At 43.6% G+C, this 19,075-nt stretch overlaps 2 protein-coding genes across 3 annotated transcripts in view; one reads left to right on the top strand and one right to left on the bottom strand.

Annotated features, from left to right (window-relative positions):
- Nucleotides 1-9,319, top strand: part of fbxl13 (F-box and leucine-rich repeat protein 13) — a 40,188-nt gene extending 30,869 nt beyond the window's left edge. The window contains exons 13-21 of one of the 2 annotated variants that reach the window (XR_007961859.1): nucleotides 167-265; nucleotides 1,447-1,567; nucleotides 5,820-5,982; nucleotides 6,706-6,825; nucleotides 7,624-7,747; nucleotides 7,829-7,901; nucleotides 8,165-8,299; nucleotides 8,773-8,936; nucleotides 9,113-9,319. Coding sequence is in view for 1 of the 2 variants with exons in the window: in XM_052061680.1 (XP_051917640.1) it covers nucleotides 167-265; nucleotides 1,447-1,567; nucleotides 5,820-5,982; nucleotides 6,706-6,825; nucleotides 7,624-7,747; nucleotides 7,829-7,909; nucleotides 8,165-8,299; nucleotides 8,773-8,936; nucleotides 9,113-9,191 (1,086 nt within the window). In the remaining variant the exon portion in view is untranslated. Of the gene's footprint in view, nucleotides 1-166; nucleotides 266-1,446; nucleotides 1,568-5,819; nucleotides 5,983-6,705; nucleotides 6,826-7,623; nucleotides 7,748-7,828; nucleotides 7,910-8,164; nucleotides 8,300-8,772; nucleotides 8,937-9,112 lie in introns of both variants that reach the window. The other variant, XM_052061680.1, reaches the window with a different exon arrangement.
- A 1,010-nt stretch (nucleotides 9,320-10,329) lies between these two features.
- Nucleotides 10,330-18,912, bottom strand: fam185a (family with sequence similarity 185 member A). Its single transcript, XM_052061768.1, has 8 exons — nucleotides 18,153-18,912; nucleotides 17,370-17,479; nucleotides 16,680-16,769; nucleotides 14,055-14,193; nucleotides 13,286-13,327; nucleotides 13,112-13,207; nucleotides 12,037-12,171; nucleotides 10,330-11,084 (listed from the first exon to the last, which is right to left on the bottom strand). Exons 1-8 carry the CDS (start codon nucleotides 18,586-18,588, stop codon nucleotides 10,972-10,974), a joined length of 1,161 nt encoding a protein of 386 aa, XP_051917728.1. The 5' UTR covers nucleotides 18,589-18,912; the 3' UTR covers nucleotides 10,330-10,971.
- Nucleotides 18,913-19,075: the final 163 nt, after the last annotated feature.

The following is a 19,075-nucleotide window of genomic DNA, read 5'->3' as shown; positions in this document are numbered from 1 at the left end:
ACCCGCTCGCCATGTGCTTTACCCACATGCATGACAACACACTCAGTTATGCTCACTTCCAGATGTATGTTTTCATTTTATGGGGCCCGGAAAGTGTGAAGAGCGTGGATCAAGGGGATGATTCACATTCCAGTGAATACAGATTTGCTCTCTGTCTCTCTCGTAGGTGACGGCGACAGGCTTCAGTTACATCTCAGAAGCGTGCCCTTATCTCAAGGAGATTTTGCTCAATGACGTGTACGACCTGTCGGACAAGTGCATCTCTGTATGTTTGTTTCATTGATAGGACTCTGCAGACCAGGGGGTGGACAAACCTATAATGGTCTTGTCATGTAGTTTTGACACAAGTGCCACATCACGGCTTTCTCTTAAGAGTGATATGGCAAATACAGTCAATTTAGCACTTTTGGGGATTAACAAGAGCAATCTGTCATAGGCTGACAATCTTTCAAGCAGTGTTTACTTGAGGATCATTAACTCTTTCAGTAGCAGCCAATTCTAGATCAAGTCTGAAAAGACGTTTAAAAACATCTTTGGGAGTGAAGGAGTGTTGCCAAATTGGACCTTAACACGGAGCAGAAAGTGGAACAAATCATTTTGTCTTCTGAATTGGACTCTCACTTTTCACAGGGTCTTTGGAAGAGAAATGTAGTCCCTGTTTAATTTATAAATGATACCTTTACATTTCAAGATACGCTCTACACACATTCATTTTGCTATCCTTAATTGTAGTAGACGCAGTCCTTGACACCCCTGCTGCAGTCAGTTCAGACAAAAGTTTTGGGACACTCCAAGTAACTAATACTTCAGTTCCTACCATCCATCCAATTTTGGACCTATTTTCCTTTTTTGTCTTACTTAAATCTGTTCTCACTCTTACTCACACAGTTTTCAAAATAACAGGCTTGCTTCAAGATCTTTTCTCAGTCCAAGTTAAGGTTTACTATGAAACTGACGCATAAAACAGAATATAATAAAATACTGTTTATTTTAACCCCAGAATGTTCCAGCAATTACTATTTTGTGTACGCTTAACAAAAGTCTGCTAGCATAATGCTAAAGTACAACGCATAATGCAATTGACAGGCTAACAGAAACTACTTTAGATGTTGTGGTAATTATAGACCTTCAAAAATCGGCCACTCTAACACATGCATCACATCAGCATCACATGCGTACATGTACAAACAGAGCAGACAGCAATACTCACAGTCCAATTCTCTCTGCTTGGTATAGAACTTGAATGGAGCCCTGACTCCAACTGCTTCAAGCACTGATGGGATGAACTGGAACTGAAAGTGTGGAACGGCAAGGTGTCCCAATACTTTTGTCTGAAGAACTCAACCAGAAGCATGTGTGCTATGTAGGTTTGCAAAATTCTGGAATTTTTTTTTTACTGGAAATGTTCCACCTTTTTGCAAGCATTGCGCGATGTGTGCCACATAGGCCCTGATGGCCAACTGCCAGAGTGTGTCCTCCATCTCTCTACTGGAGGCGTGGCAACTGTCCGACGCCGGCATCAAAGCCATTGCCGAAGTCGCCAAACTGAAGAGTTTCAGCCTGGAGGGTGAAGTTCTCCGCCAAACTTCCTTGGACTATAGGAAGCTGTTTGAGCATTTATTTGATATCCTTGATACCCAGTGAAAGCTCAATGTGCCAGCAGGCTCATTATCCTCACAAATCAAAAATTCAATTCACTACTAGAACCACCATACTATTCGTAACATTTTTTTTGCATTGCTGTCATACGCTTTTGCATACTTCGGCAAATACATATTAAAAGTGAGGCAAGATTACCATTAGGAATTTTGGTGCTACAGGTAGGATCCAGTGATCTTATTTAACAGGGCACAGAACTGTGCATAAAGTGTGCATACAAACGTTCCCAGACCAAGTATGAGATTTAACAATTTGCACGTGTCCATGAGGGTGTGCACAAATTAATTTTTTTGAACTTATACACGCTCTAGATTTCACTTGGATGAAACAAATTTAGAACCTGTTCTACACACTCTTTGATAAATGAGTACACGGGAGACCAATAGTGCATGACACATGCCTCCTAGTTGGGGCTCGTAACATTTCTATTCTAGCACACCAGTAGTTAATTGCATACTTTAAGCCGAACAGTGGCACTAGAAGTAAGAAAAAAAAATTACAAGACAGTCATTTTACTCTTGTGATGAATTGTCTTACAAGTGAGTAAAGAGAGAGTATATATATATATATATATATATATATATATATATATATATATAGCGGCTGGATAGCTCAGTTGGTAAGGCATCGGTTTGGCATACGGGAGACGGTGGTTCGAATCCCGCTTGGGGCAAAAATGAGCACATAACACCATCCAGTGTGGGTCCTTGGGCAAGATCCTTCACGCTAATGCCTACCTCATACAATGATGAGAGACAATAAAACGAATGACATGCCGGCTCAGACGTCGCCCGGCCAAACAAGGTCTGCGTCAGGTGCTGGGGAACCAGAGCACCTTGATGAAAAATGGGCTACTGGAACAAAGCGGAGATGGGCGAGAGGCGATAACATGGCTTTGTTGGAATGCTACTACTCAAGCAACCCTAGTCAGAGGGGTTACATGCAGAGAATGTGGGCTAAATGGTTACTTCGAAACCCACAGTCACGGTTGACCACGAAACAACTAGTAGCTCAGTGTTCCAACATCCACAAACGGCAACTGCTGTCACAACTTGAGATTGATGAGGTACAACGCAGGTTCCATGCCGAAGTGCCCCAGGATGCCAGATCAGAGGAGGAGGTCATACAAGAGATTGGGTGGCCAGCCCCAATGAATGAAATGCTGAGCGAGGTAGCAACTGACCTGAAAGCTAAGATCATGGCGAGAATGAAAGCTGGGCAACCTAGAAACCGATTACAACGGCTATGTGAAGTACCATCTGAAAGTCTCATAGAAAGTGTGAATGCAGCACTGAGGGCGATCCCTACCGTAACGATCACAGAAACCAATGAGCTGATATACGCTTCAGCATCAGTGATCCTGGAGACTCTGGGCTATAAGAGCAACCATGGAAGCCATGAGATACGTTACCCACCATGGAAAAGACGGTTGGAGGCTAAGATCAAGGCGGCCCGGAAAGATGTGAGTCAATTGACGGAGGCCCAGAGAGGTGTGATGAAAAGGCCGATACCCGAGAGGTACATCCAGATGACCATACCTGAAGCACTCGAAACTGCCAAACAAAGGCTCCAAGCCTTGTCCAGTCGCCTAAAGCGGTACACGAAAGAGAATGAGGCCAGACGAACAAACAGGCTGTTCGCAACACAACCTGCGAAAGTGTACGCTCAGTGGCAGGGTCCTACCAACAGAGCCGACCCACCAAGACTGGAAACTGAAAGGTACTGGAAAGGCATATGGGAGAAGGAGGTTGCACATAACAGCAGTGCACAATGGCTGGTGACCTTGAGAGAGGAGAGGAGCACACCTCCCTGAACAGAATCCAGTTACCATAACAGTGGCAGACATACAGGAAAGAGTATCAGATATGAAGAACTGGACAGCACCAGGCCCGGACATGGTCCACACCTACTGGCTAAAGAAACTTACAGCACTCCATGAGCGCCTTGCAGTACAAATGAACCAGCTGCTGAGGGATGGGACTCACCCAGAATGGCTAACCGAAGGGCGAACGATCCTGATCTTGAAGGATCCCTCGAAGGGTGCAGTTCCATCCAACTATCGGCCAATAACCTGTCTCTCCACAACATGGAAGCTCATGTCAGGCATCATTGCGGCTAAGATAAGTGGACACATGGATCAATACATGAACGAAACACAGAAGGGCATTGGTAGAGATACTAGAGGAGCCAAGCATCAACTCCTGGTTGACAGAACAGTCGCACACGACTGCAGGTCCCGACGTACCAACCTGTGCACAGCTTGGATTGATTACAAGAAAGCCTATGACTCGATGCCACATACTTGGATCACTGAATGCTTGGAGTTGTATAAGGTGAACAGGACCCTAAGAGCCTTCGTTGCAAACTCGATGAGGATGTGGAAAACCACACTTGAAGCCAATGGCAAGCCACTTACCCAAGTGTCCATCAAATGTGGCATATACCAAGGTGATGCACTCTCCCCACTGCTGTTCTGCATAGGACTGAACCCCCTAAGCCAAGTAATCACCAAGACAGGCTATGGATACCGCCTCAGAAATGGAGCTACAATCAGCCACCTCCTCTACATGGATGACATAAAGCTGTATGCTAAGAGCGAAAGGGACATAGATTCCCTGATCCACACAACCAGGATCTACAGCAGCGACATCGGGATGTCATTCGGGCTTGAGAAATGTAGTCGGATGGTGACTCAGAGAGGAAAGGTAGTCCGCACTGAAGGGGTCTCACTCCCAGAAGGAACAATAGCAGACATTGAGGACAGCTACAAGTACCTTGGTATACCACAAGCCAATGGCAACCTCGAACTGGCAACAAGGAAAGCGGCTACGGCCAAATACCTCCAGCGAGTGAGGCAAGTCCTAAGAAGCCAGCTCAATGGCAAGAATAAGACCCGGGCAATAAACAGCTATGCCCTGCCAGTGATCAGATACCCTGCAGGAATAATAAGGTGGCCAAAGGAAGAGATTCAGACCACGGACGTTAAGACCCGAAAGCTCCTAACCATGCATGGAGGGTTCCATCCCAAATCCAGCACCCTGAGACTGTACGCAAGCCGAAAGGAAGGAGGCCTGGGACTAGTGAGTGTGAGAGCCACTGTCCAGGATGAAACATCCAAGCTCCATGAATACATCAAGGAGAAGGCTCCAACGGATGACGTACTCAGAGAATGTCTCAGACAATGGGGAACAGAAGATGAGGCGCTGGAAGAGGGACCATCATGGGTTGACAAGCCCCTACACGGGATGTACCACCGGACCATAACTGAAGTGGCTGATCTCAAGAAGTCCTATCAGTGGCTAGAGAGGGCTGGCCTGAAGGACAGCACAGAGGCACTCATCCTGGCTGCTCAGGAACAGGCCTTGAGCACCAGAGCCATCGAGGCCCAGATATACCACACCAGACAAGACCCAAGGTGTAGGTTGTGCAAAGAGGCACCTGAGACGATCCAACACATAACTGCAGGGTGTAAGATGCTGGCAGGGAAAGCCTACATGGAACGTCATAACCAGGTGGCTGGCATAGTCTACCGAAACATCTGTGCGGAGTATGGACTGGAAACCCCAAGGTCAAAATGGGAAACACCTCCGAAGGTGGTGGAAAATGACAGAGCGAAGATCCTGTGGGACTTCCAGATCCAGACTGACAAGATGGTAATGGCGAACCAACCAGATATCGTGATCATAGATAAAGGGCAGAGGAAAGCCGTTGTAGTGGATGTAGCGGTCCCAAGTGATGGAAACATCAGGAAGAAGGAACATGAGAAACTCGAGAAATACCAAGGGCTCAGAGAGGAGCTGGAGAGAGCCTGGAAGGTAAAGGTGACAGTCGTGCCTGTGGTGGTCGGAGCACTCGGGGCAGTGACCCCCAAACTAGATGAGTGGTTGCAACAGATCCCGGGAACAACATCGGACATCTCAGTCCAGAAATGTGCAGTGCTGGGAACAGCAAGGATACTGCGCAGAACCCTCAAGCTTCCTGGCCTCTGGTAGAGGACCCGAGCTGAATGAGGGACGGACACCACCCGAGGGGTGAGATGAGGATTTTTTATATATATATATATATATCACGGATATCAAACAAATGCTTCAAAGGGAATTTCCATATTGTACACATTTAAAAGCGATCTTCAACGTGTAAAAGTGTTATTCCGTGTGCAGGTAACAATCGTGTGAGCCACGTGAGCTGGAAGGCAGTGTGCTCCAGCTCACGAGGCCTCCGCAGGTTGCACATCGTTGAATGCCACAAGATGGGCGACACCTCCCTCAAGGCGGTGGCCACCCTCCGGAACCTGCAGTACCTGGACATCTCGCTTTGTAGCAAGTGCGTGTCGCCCTGCATGTCTTTTCATCGAGGCTTCTCAAACTTTTTCGGGTCCCAAGACTAGTATTTGGCTGATTACCCTGTTGGGTGGTTTACCATGGTTTTAAAAATCTAGCATTGCCTGTAATGAGATCTTCTTTTCTTTTTTGAGGGGATCTCTAAACGGGGCACAATATGATTGGCTGCTTGTATTGTTTAGTCAACGAGCCACCACTTTGAGGTCATTTTATTATAATGTAGAAATGTACATTATTTTAATATTACCATTAACATATCACGACAATTACAGTCAGCTTTATTTTTTCCAATTATTTTACAATACTGTACTCTAGAATGATACCAAAGATCAAAACCTGTTTTTGTGGCAAGCTGGACAGAGACGAGACGCAGAGACTGTTGACATTGGACTACAATGCCTTAGCCGATCAGTGTGCAAAAAAAAAAAAAAACAACAAAAAACTGCACTAAAAACATCCGTGAAACAGTGAAGCCGTGAAAGGTGTACCGCATTATAGCAAAGGGTTCACTGTGCTACAATGTTTTTGCGAACAATTATTATACCGTCAGAATCGAATACCGGCCCATATCTACCCAAGGCTCATTACAGGGTTTTGCATTCAAGCCATTGATTGCAAATGATTTCACAGTCCACAATTTGAGAACCACTGTTTAAAATTATTAGTCGATGACACAAGTTCATGTAATGACTGTGTCTCATTCCAGAGTGACGGATAAGGGGCTCTTTACTCTGGCCGAAAGCCCCTCGGCCAGCAAACTGAGAGAGCTGAATGTGAGTTACTGCAGTCAGATCACCGATGCAGCCATCAGCATGATTGGACACAGGTACAATTAAGTCATGTTCTCATTCACACTCACTTACATTCATACACTCACCAATGACACACACTAAATCACACACACATTCCAAAAAATGTTGAAAAAAAATCCCCCTTCTCCCTCCCTCCGCCCCTCCCCATAACATACATATTCTACGAACACTCACTTACTCTGTCACACCATCCAACACATCTCATATTTTCTCACTTTCTTCTCACACACTCATTCACTCACGGACTCTCAATTTCCCACACTATCGCAAAATTTCTCTCACTCTTCTCGCGCACACACTATAATCACACACACACTCACTCTCAGTCTCTCACTCTCACACTATCCAACGCACTCACACTCTGCAACACGTTCACACTCACGCTTTCTATCTCACTCTCAGGCATACACCCACACACACTATCACACTCACTGAACACACTCACTCAAACTATTGCATACTTTCTCCTTAAGTCACTCTCTCCAGTTCTTTCACTTCCACCCTCACACACACTTACTCTTACATTTCCTCTCAGGCTCTCGTGTGCTTTCACTCATACATGCATGCTCACACATACATAGTCGCTTCCACTCTTACATTCTGCACTCACACACACTCAGACATTCTTTCTCAAACAGTCAAAACACAAGTCCTCACCAACGAAATTGTGATTGCAGCAAGACATTTTTCACAACAGGGGTTTTTTCACTGTAGCAAATTTGATCTCAGATGTAAACACACACACACACATACGCACACACACACACACACACACATAGTCAACTCAGCTTGTTTTGTCATGGCCTGATTAGGTTTACCAAGCTGTCCCATCTGAACTTGAGCTACTGCGAGCAGCTAACTGACGTCGCTCTGGAGTATTTAATGGGCAGTTCCATCAGTTCTCTGGACATCAGCGGCTGTAACATTCAAGACGACGTACAGTACTTGCATGCTGCTTATTCTCACGAAAGTGTCGCAGACTTTGTACAGACATTTACTGTGTTGTTGAATTTTTAGGGCCTGGCTGCTCTCGAGGAGGTTCCCTTGAAAAGGTTGATTATTGCCGAATGTATCAACATCACAGACGTTGGTATGGAGGTACAAACCTTGAGTCCACCAACCTACTGTGCATTTCTTCAGATCTACCCACCTGTCACTCTACCCTTATGTGACTATAAAATGCTCAATATTTGATCACCTAGCAAGTATACCTACTTGCTATATTTTACAGCAGAACATAAGAAATAAAAGTTACAAATCTCATATCAATCCTGTGGTTGCAGACAGTGTTATGTTTGGATGAGTGTTTAATATCCCACAATTAATTATTTCTCAATGTTTTCTCTGGAGTAGAATTTGTGCAAGTACTTGACAGATCTGGAGTACGTAGACGTGTCTGGCTGCTTGGAACTGTCCGACCAGGCCGTCAAAGCCTTTTCATTTTACTGCAGAGGCCTGTTGACACTGCGGGTGGCAGGCTGTCAAAAGGTATACAATATACACACTCACCAGTTATGTACAATCTAATGAGACCCACGACAAATTAAAATTGAGGGCAGCCATGAACAGGCCCACGAAAGAATCATACATTTTAGAATGACATGACGTTCCCACATAAAAGCTTCGTCACCCATCTGTCGAGGATATCTGGTCCCAATTGGGGCTTGTCGGCTGAATTCCCTAGTTGGAGTACGAGCCCTGGAATGCGTCCAGAATGGCTGCTTTGAACCAAAATGGTCAACTTCCTGTTGAATTCTAGGCATGGGTCTGAGAGATTTTATTCATTCAACCCTAATTTGGTCTCGATCGATGAAAGTGGTGATTGGAGTAGGTTTTTTTCCCCACCTTGGCAGAAGACGCTGCTAAGGAAACATTGCATCAGGCGCCTCTACAATACCCCCCCCCCCCCCCCGCCCCCAAAAAGGGGTCTCAATTTCACGACTATTGTTTGTTTTTCACAGGTAACCGATATGGGAATGCAGTGCCTTTCACATGGAGCAGCCCAGTACCTGCGAGAGCTGGACGTGAGCGGCTGTACCCTAACTGATCGCGCCATCAGATACATCGAGAGGCTCTGCCCGCCACTCTCATCAATCACTATGCATGGCTGTGACCGCATCTCAGAGTAAGAACTTGAGGAAAATAAGTGTACTTCATCAATCTGCAGTGCACATGGTTCCACACATTACTCACAAGAAATTCAAGCTGTTTTCTAACAAGGAACTGAGCGTCAAAATTCACAAGTGTGCACCACTTTTTGTGCATACTGTAAGTTTACGTGTGTGTGTGTGTGTTTTTCAGGGAGGCTGCCATGAGGCTACAGCCATATGTACAGCACTGGGAGTACAGCAACGAGCAAACCAAATTGTGGCTTCGATAAAGCAATCTGTGCGCTAAGGGAATGGCATGGGAATGATAATCGCACCAGTGAAGCCTCCAAGGAACTCGGTAGAGCTCAGACCTCTGCCAAGGCCCAAACAATTCTAATTTGGCACTTCCACAGAAACCTGGCTTTTTTTTTTGTATTAAGATCCATCCATCCATTTTCTGGACCACTTTTCTATTGTAAAAATGACCCTTTGAATGAATGAAAACATCGCTGTCCAATGAAGAATGATTAGCATTTCCAAGTGTTCCACATTTGATTGCCATCCTAATAACAAGAAAATGTTGGTCAGAAAGACAAATTGAAATTTCATATGACACTGACGAAAAATGTAGGGAAGCGGGAAAGTTTGAGATTTATATTGGACAGTGAGGCAACAGGTCGGCCTCACAGAGCAGAGTTTTAGGGTTCGATTCCTGCTCCGGCCACCCTGTGTGCATGTTCTCCCTGTGCCTGCGTGGGTACTGTGGTTTCCTCCCACGTTCCAAAAACATGCATGACACGTTAATTGAGCATTCGAAATTGTCCCTCCGTGTGAGTGTGATTTTCAATCAACAGTGTAACATACAGTGGGGTGCCCAACCTTTTTTGACCGAAGATCGACTTTTCAAGCAACCGACATCCCGCACGTGCACGCATACACACATGCATGCCATGATGAGCAACAGCCATAAGGGCCAGAACACAGACGAAACTGAAAAAATAGTCGATACAAGAGCTTGTGAGTTTGGAAAAAGGAATCAGTGCTTACCTATGTGGAGACCTGACGCGGCAGCATGGGACGCACTTTGGCAGCGTCTTCAGTGCAACGTCACAATCGTAGCTCACTAACGTTTTAGAATGTTTCTCCTGGCATTTCAAATTCCCATTCTTTGCCAGTGCCATCGGCGAATTGTACGGGTAAGAAACTTTGAATTAGAATAATACAAACTAAAAAAGATATATGGATACAACTCTAATCGCAAAATGCAAGTGCAGCCAGCTGACCGCTAACAACTTCCGGTGATGCAGGTCACGCGCCGTTGTAGGTTAATAAATATTTTATTTTTAAATACTTTTTGTGAAAATGAAACTGAAAGAATGCTTAGGTTTCAGTGTGCACTAACACAAAAACTTTCTCAGGACGAACATAAAACATGTAAAAAGATTTCCTTCATTTTATTGGACAGCAGTGAAACATGCAAAGGAAGTGGAGAGACAAAAAATATTTTTACTTGATATTGATATTAAATAAAAAATTATTTGTCATCGGACTATTGACCAAAGTGGAAAGGAAATTTTAAAAAAACTGAGGAAAAATGTTGGAAATAATGCCAAGGTCCACAAACTATAAATGGCTTCTAGGAAAGGAATATACTGAGGCCTAAACGCCATCTCTCCCAACAACTACCTCCAGTAATTGTTCATGTTTACAAAGGCAGCAAACAAACAAGAACATAACCTTGGCAGAGGTCATTTTTGCTATCCTGTATACTTTGGTGCTGTATGTGTTCATATGTACTTTAAATCATGTTAGCTTACCCCAAAACCTCAAATTAATCACTTCAACCCTATTGTTGGGGAATGTATGGCATCTTTAGATCATACAGTTTTAACTATGCAAACACTTATTCAGACTATTTCTTATTGAGTGAAATCGATGTTACTGTAATGAATAACTTTTTTTATTAAATAAAAATGTGATTGCACAGAGGTGTGATTATTTCAGTCTCTTCACAGTCACGATGGGTTATATTCATCTGTGAGTGACACTCGAGTGCCACAATGTAGCTTTTCAGCGTCCCAGCTTCAAGGACTGCAACCAACTTTGCGTCCTCAGGCTGACTGAGCCTCTTTCCGTGGTGACTTTGATCCGCTGCCTCACTGGACCATCAGTGTTCATGTAGCCTAAGAGAGATGGAGAATGACAGAATGTCATGGTTGATTAACACTGCAGTTTTGAACTACTATCTCCATGACTAAAAAAATGTCTTGATTGCTTTTGTGTGTGTCTTTAGGGCCGTTCACACGGCACACATTTGCTCCGGTGCTGCACCGAGAAAGTTTGTTGCGGGATATTTTGCACCGCAGCAAATTGTGTGGAGCGTTCACACGTACAAAGCCGCTGAGCAGTTCACACGGCAGTTTCTGCAGCGGAGCAAAATGACAGAAAACAAACGAGCTGTCTTGTTGGTTCTTTTTAAAACGTACTGTATATACACAACTCAGGCGACGACTGGACCGGCACTTCCTTCTCCTTCTCGGTTTCCGTGCCTTCTGCTCGAGAGTGACCGCCCAAGAAAACGTAAATGAACGATGACTTCAATGACACTCAGAAAAGCAAACACTATTGCGCCAAACAGAAAATCAAGAGAGGAAATCACAAAATAAATTCTATGGGGGCGGGGGGCTGTGAACAAACAACAAAGGAACAAACAACTCCGAGACAGTCCAGTCTGCTACAAAAGGAAATATGTTACTAGCCAAGTCTTGTGTCGTTATGAATCAACACATTACGGAAGTCCGACAGAGCACGAAAGCAACGCATTCTCGCCATACGTACTCTTCACAAGCATTTGATCTGGAGCTAATTTAACCCAGTTTACACACAGTTTGCACATTTACACCGGTGCTGCCTCGCAAACGAGCATTTGCCCCGGAGCAACCCCCTGAGGTGGGTCAAATTTGGTCCGGTATAAGCTCTTTTCCGGGGCTACCCCGGAGCTAATTTGCACGTGTGAACGCTCTACTGGGGCAGCCCCGGTGCAGCACCGGACCAAATCTTGCCGTGTGAACAGCCCTTTTCTCTCCCCCAACCCACATTCTGGGCTCTGTGAAGAAAAATGTGCTCTCTACTCACCAGTGACTCTGGTTTGGTTTTCAGTAGTGTTCTCCTGGATTTGGTGAAGCATAACATCATGGCTGACGTCAACCGAGACACCACATAACTCCACCTCTGCTTGTAATGAAGATGGCACGCGGACACAAACCTGTCCTACAGTAAGAAACAAGGGATTCATAAGCCAGTGGGGGGAAGTAATCATTTACATATCCTCTGTTGCTCTACTTGAGTAGATTTTTTTAAGCTATCTAATATGTATTTATTTAGTTTTACTTCCTACATTTGAAAAACCTATGTCCAAAGAGGCTTGTTACTTTTCCAAATCCCGCTAATTAAAATAACAATAAAAAAGGCATAGATAGAGATTTGTAAAGTCAACAGCAATTGATATTTTGATTGATTGAGATCGTGGGGATTGAAAGGTGGAAAAAACGGAGATAGCAGTAACATGGCGGAATGTGAACCAGGAAACATTAACAAATAATATACTGCAACAGGTTCACAGAAGGGTTAGCTATTAAATGTATCTAATTTGAAAAAAAAAACACACATCTATGTGAGGTGTATTATATTCAGTTATTAAATGATCATTTTTGGTCATCGGTTCACATTGTTCACAAAGCTATGGGGGCACATTGTTTTCATAGCATGTCCTAGTAATTTTATTTTCCTTCCTCGTTGGTGCACTATGCAAGTTTTTGTAGTACTGCAGTATTTTCTGAGAAGAGAATGTTGTATAATTAACTGTTAAAAAAAGAATTTTTCAGTCTGTACTTTTTGTTGTTTGTCAGTCTTTTTTTCTACAAGTATCTGTATTTTATTGTACTTTTCAAGAAATGTCACACAAAGGAAGTACCCTCATGACTCACGCCACACATAAATAGTAAGTGGAGAGTACTTGTACATGACTCCTGAGGCACGCCGGTCATACTATAACTGTGTGTCACCGACTGGTCTTGCTGTCATAGCAATGCCCCTACCATGCTCCTGACTTAATTCTGGTGAACAAAAGGATTTGAGGTCCCGTACTAGGGTACAGTAAGCAATGCACATGTTCTTTACTGAACAACCTGAAAAATTTGCATATTTCTACCTTCCCGACTGAGCACTTCCGAGCTGGCACCGTCTCCCACATATATATCGATATCTCCACTTTCAGAAGAAAGCTTCAAGAAGCCATTGGAGCCATCTAACAAAAACATAAAAACTCATATTTGATCAACAACACAGAGCATTCCATTGTGTGCTGCTATCAGAAAGTGTTTACCAATGAGTGTATGGCCTAATCTGTTCTTCACAGTGGCGTCACCTTTGGACAGAATAGAACACAAAGTCAGTGTGGCTTTGTGAGAATAGTGCAAGTAAACAAGATAATTGTTTCCAACGTGTGCCTCGCAGGAAGAGATTTAGATTCTGGACGGGTGACGCACTTCTTCTCTGCTCTGACAATGAGTACATTCCCATCTTCCAACAAATATATTAGGGAGACGTTTTTATGTTGTTGTTTTTTCTGTACGATCTAAGATAAGATCCAATGAAAAAATATACCTGTATATATTTTTGTTTTAATTTTATATATATATATATATATATATATATATAAAACTGCCTCAGAGAACAAAGTGTATGCAGAAAAGTGGTGAAGATTGCACGACTGTCTGTGTCCTACGTTTTGTGTTATTTTTGTTATTTTGACTTCAAAATGGTGCCGCAAGAGTGGCTGCCTTTCCATCAGCTCCTATATTTTGTTGTTCTACTTCTTCCTTTCATAACTTTGCTGCTGTGAATTGGGAATTTCTCCATTGCGAGACTAATAAAGATTTTCTTATCTTACCTTATAGCGCACGCGCACACACACACAAAACTACCAGCTATAGCTCATAACTTGAAAAACTCATATCTGGGCACTCAAAAACCAAGGTATCAGTGTACACGGTTTCACAGTCATAACGGCCCAATGTGGCAAAAATTGCCTTGGACACCCCTCAATAGACCCAATGGCATGGTAGCGAAATGCATGTGCCTGTTCAGATCACCGTGTATTAGTCCCAGTTCCACCTTTCCCGTGGAGGAGGAGACGCAGCTGGATTCGGCGTAGACAGCCTTGACCGCTAGAGGGCCGTGTTCTGTGGAAACCTTCATCTCGGAGCCCTGCAGCTTCTTGACACGCACCGCCTGCACAACACAAGCATAGCGCAATGAAGGGCAATCAAAGACTCTTCGCAGCTGTGTAGTTTGGAATGAAAGGTGCTGCTGCCCCCTAGCGTTCCTTTACTGCCACTGGCGGACCACAAGTTTGGGACCTGGGCTTTCAGTGGAAACTCAATCACCTTTTCATCGCGCCACTAACACATCCCAGTTGTAGAAAGTACCAGCACTGCACAATATAACACCGCGCAACTGTGTCATTTACATCATCTGGAGCACCGAACACAAAAAAAATGGTCTCCCACAAGGCTCTGTTCTGGCTCCAGTACTTTTTAACATCTACACAAATGACCAGCCAGAGTTTGTAAACATTCGAAGATTTATATATGCCAATGATCTCTGTATTGCCACCCAATCGCACTCATTTGAAACCACCGAAAGTAGACTCTTCAACACCTAACAGAGTATTATAAACAAAACTCACTTAATGCCAATCCAGGAAAGACGCAGGTGTGTGCATTCCACCTAAATAACCACCAGGCAAATAGAAAATTAAGCATCCACTGGAATAATGAGAGACTTGAGCATGTTGACTATCCCGTCTATCTTGGAGTCACATTGGATCGAACGCTCTCCTTCGCAGAACATGTAAGGAAACTCAAGTCAAAAGTTGCCACAAGAAACAACCTATTAGCTAAACTTGCTAACTCTAACTGGGGAACAGATCCTAAAACTCTGAGAACAACAGCTCTAGCACTATGCTACTCTACTGCTGAATATTGGTCAGCAGCATGGGCAAGATCATGTCATGCTCACAAAGTAGATCCTGAGCTGAACAACACATGCCGAATAATTACTGGCACACTAAAACCAACACCACTGCCAGCACTCTACAGATTGGCGGGCATCGCACCACCACACATACGTAGAGACATTCATGCAAGGGCACAAAAGCATAGTCAAGAAAATGACACAAGACACCCCCTCTATGGTCATAGTGAATCAATAAGAAGACTGAAGTCCAGAAAGAGCTTTATGACTGTCCATAGTTTAGATCCTGAGCAGTCAACAAACCACAGGCTCAAAAAATGGAGAGAATGGGACAGCTCTGCACTAAATGGTGCAATCCAAAGCCCAAACGAACATCTTCCAAGTGGAACAGCCCTCTCAAGAAGGAACTGGGTGACATTAAATAGAGCTAGAACCAGAGTAGGCAAGACTGGGAACAACACCTATAAATGGGGACTCTCACTCAGCAGTGAATGTCCGTGTGGCCACCCAATACAAACATTAGAGCACATTCTTCGGGAGTGTGAACTGGGGCCCACCTGCACAGATCAAGACCTCTTAGACACTAGTGATGCTGCCAAGCAATGGATCCAGTACTGGCGCGACAAGATATGATGATCTGGAGCAGTTTTGAATATTTATTGCAAATGAATAAATAAAATTTTGAATAAAAATACATTATACTAACCAGAGATACGGATTATTTGATGTGCTCATGTGTGCACCTGGCTACAGACATTTTTTCCTCGTGGAACTTCGCTGTTACAAGTTTTGCTCTGAACAACCAGAAAAATACTGGTGTCATTTGCAAATATGACACCAATATGACACCCTTTCTTTTTTATTGATCTGGAAATTATTTAGAGTCTTTGTTCAACTATGTGCTGTGTTTATTATTTTACTTTATGTTAACTGTTTTGTAAAGCGCTTTGTTACAGCTGCCGCTATTGTGAAAGCGCTATATAAATCAGCATGTATTGTATTGTATTGTATTGTAACTATCTATGCCAATGACATATAGTGACAGTCAGAACTATTAAATGTTATTTCACTAGATGGCAGAATGTGATAAATCTGTGTATCCACTTTTTGTGACATTTTTGTTTGGTCGTGTGCAAACAAATGCGTTTCTAGTCTCTTGTCAAATGTACGCCTCGGCTCAATACAAGTTGGGAAACAAAGGTTTAAGTTACATGGGCCAGCCCTACAGGTTTGGTAATACATTGAGGCCTAAATCTGACTGAAAAAAAAAAATTTAAATCACACTATTTTTAGCCCGGGTTAAGTTCTTGTCGGCTTTGCTGAGTTGCAGCCATAACATGTTCTACACGCAGCTGGCGTAAAACGCGTGTCTGGCTGGAGTGAGCCATGGTGTAGGAGGCATGGTCGCCGCGCAGTCATGGTCGCCGTGCAAGGCTATTAAAGCCAAGTACACAACCACCCCTACCCCCCCTATGATTTTTCATGTAAAATTAGAGGTTTTGTGAAAATCATATTTTTCACAACAGAATCCATGGAATTCCGCGAACCCGCGGAAATTTCACAGCCATGCTAAAAGCAGTGCAATCAAGAGAAACTCCACAAAATTAAGCAAATAGACTGTTGGGCGTAAATTAGATTTTTTTTTTCACGGAACAAGTATTAGTTAAGAATTTATGTTGTAAAGGTAGGTGAGTATTTCTGATGGTGTTTATTCAAATGCATTAAAGTTGTGTTGTCCTTACACCCTTGCCAAAAGCGCTGATGTCCACGTTGCCATGGATGGTGCCCTCGCCTGTGACATCGCCACCTGACCGCACCTCCACCAGATGGCTCTGAGGTGCACACACAAAATCAGTGTTCATGTGCATGTCATCTCTAAAATCTACATTTGCTTTGTGGTTTAGCATTACATAAACAAAAGTGGTTTTTTTTTCCCCAGGAGGAAAAATACATTGATAATGAAATAATTGAGATTAGAGTGTAGCATGGTTCATTTTTTTCATTGTTAGTATTGTATGTTCTGCTTATATGTTGCAACTCTGTGTGTTAAGTAGCAGTTGTTTAAGGGTTTACATTTACTGTAACATCTACGCTAATTTTTTGTTGCCCTGTAAGTAGTGTTTTGATGATTTTCACAGTCATAACGGACCTCTGAGAGGAACCGTACTCACTATATCGCCTATGACAAAAATGTGTTTGATACTCGTGATCGAATAGAATCAACAAGTCATCAAATATTCTCCCTTGATACAACCAAAAAAAGGGATTGATTTAAGTAGATGTTTCTTATTGTGGTTGTTTGGAGGGGTGTGTAACCACATCACTGCATTATGACAGCTGTTTCTACAGGTTAGCTTGCATTTGATCTCATTGGTTTGTGTAGGTGCACCTAATAAAAGTGTCCCCAGTGAATGCGTTTTTTTTTGACTGACCTTGACTGAACGCAGTGAGCAGTCACCTTTCTCTGTGTGCACCTGGCAGATGTCACACTCCATGTTCTTCACCTGCACGTTGCCTAAAGGGTGGGTGCGAATGAAGAGATCTGACACACACGCACACACACACACACACACACACACACACATACACACACACACACACACACTTACATATTCCAAATGTGTCAAAATCTATGACTAATCTACATGAATGTATAAATCATCATATGCACTGATGTATTTATTTACACTAGTTAAGTTAATTCACAACAGAATAATTTTCTGTACAATAAATCATCCCGTTGCACTACTACATGCATATATATTCTGTATAATCAAGCTTTTTTCTCATTCAATAATTGCAATTTGCACTGTACATTGCATACAGTGTAACACTGTATAGTATAGTCCATCCATGCATTATCTGCCCGAAGACAGCTGGGATAGGCTCCAGCACCCCCCGCGACACATGTGCGCATAAAGCGGATCTGAAAAATGGATAAACGAATGAATTATTTAAGTGCCCCCTCCCCCGCAATTAATCACAGTGTTAATGTTCAGTCCTTTCCAGTTCACTTATTTTTAACTTTTCGCATATCGTATATTTCTTACTTTTCAGATATAAATAAGGTTCATTTTAATAGAGGTTTTAAGTGCACAATATTTGCATTTAATACTAAGATTAAATGCAAAAAAGTGGTGAAGTCCTAAGACAGTCTTCCCCACATTTGTACTGTAATTTGTACAGTACAACATTGCGTTGTACTGTGAACTCACTGCTCTTGATGGGTACAGACAAATGGACAGACAAACTGCTGTCAGCCCTCTCGGCCGAGATGAACAGCTCCTTGCCATCGTCGTCGTAGCGGACACAGAAGTCCTTCACGTCCGTTCCCTGCTCCTCTCCGTGGACCGCGACGAAGGCTCGGTCCGCTTCGGGAAACGCGTGCGGGTCCAGGGGCTGGACCGAGATGCTGCAACTCAGGCGTGCCCGCAACGTGCTGAAGGGGCTGACCTTCAGGCTCCACTCACTCAGCGGCGGCCGGTGGCTCGCCTCCCCCTCGTCGTAATCTCTGGCTAACTTGCCACCGGTCGTCGTGAAGAGAGACCGCTGTTGGTGTGTGCAACGCCGGGGGGTAGGAAGACGATTGGCGGTCCGCCACCAGAAAAGTCCGACGACGCTCCGTAAAGCTGGCGAGCTCCCGAGCAGCATGGCAAAGAATTAACACATGGACGACCGAACCACACCACGCGTTACTATAAGCGTATGCGAATTCGTTTTTCAGAGGTTGCCACTGTCATGCTGCGACAACAGTCAAGTTACGTGTTTAAAAACACCTACTGATGACGTAAAAACAAACTTCCGCTTAGCGATAGCCACGTAGCTGGTAGGATTGGACTAATGTCATTAGTCATACAGTACTTATATATTCATGTATAAGTCAGTAATAGTTGGTTGCTAATTGGGTTGATAGCGAAGTAGGTGGCTCGATCGGTAGCAATCTCGACTGCTATTTGTTTACAGTTTCGTAAAGTAGGAAGAGAGACGGAAGTGTGAGTTTCCTGTCTAATCAGAGATCGAAATCATTAAAATAAATGTAAAAATACGATTCTGGTTTTTGCTTGTTATTTTATGCCTACACTAAATAATTGACTAAACGTGGATACCTATATGCGTTGTCCTTTCGTGTTTATTTACT

The sequence above is a fragment of the Hippocampus zosterae genome, chromosome 3 (genome assembly GCF_025434085.1).
Source record: "Hippocampus zosterae strain Florida chromosome 3, ASM2543408v3, whole genome shotgun sequence".
NCBI classification, from domain to species: Eukaryota; Metazoa; Chordata; class Actinopteri; order Syngnathiformes; family Syngnathidae; genus Hippocampus; species Hippocampus zosterae.
This window is presented reverse-complemented; position numbering and strand designations above follow the sequence as displayed.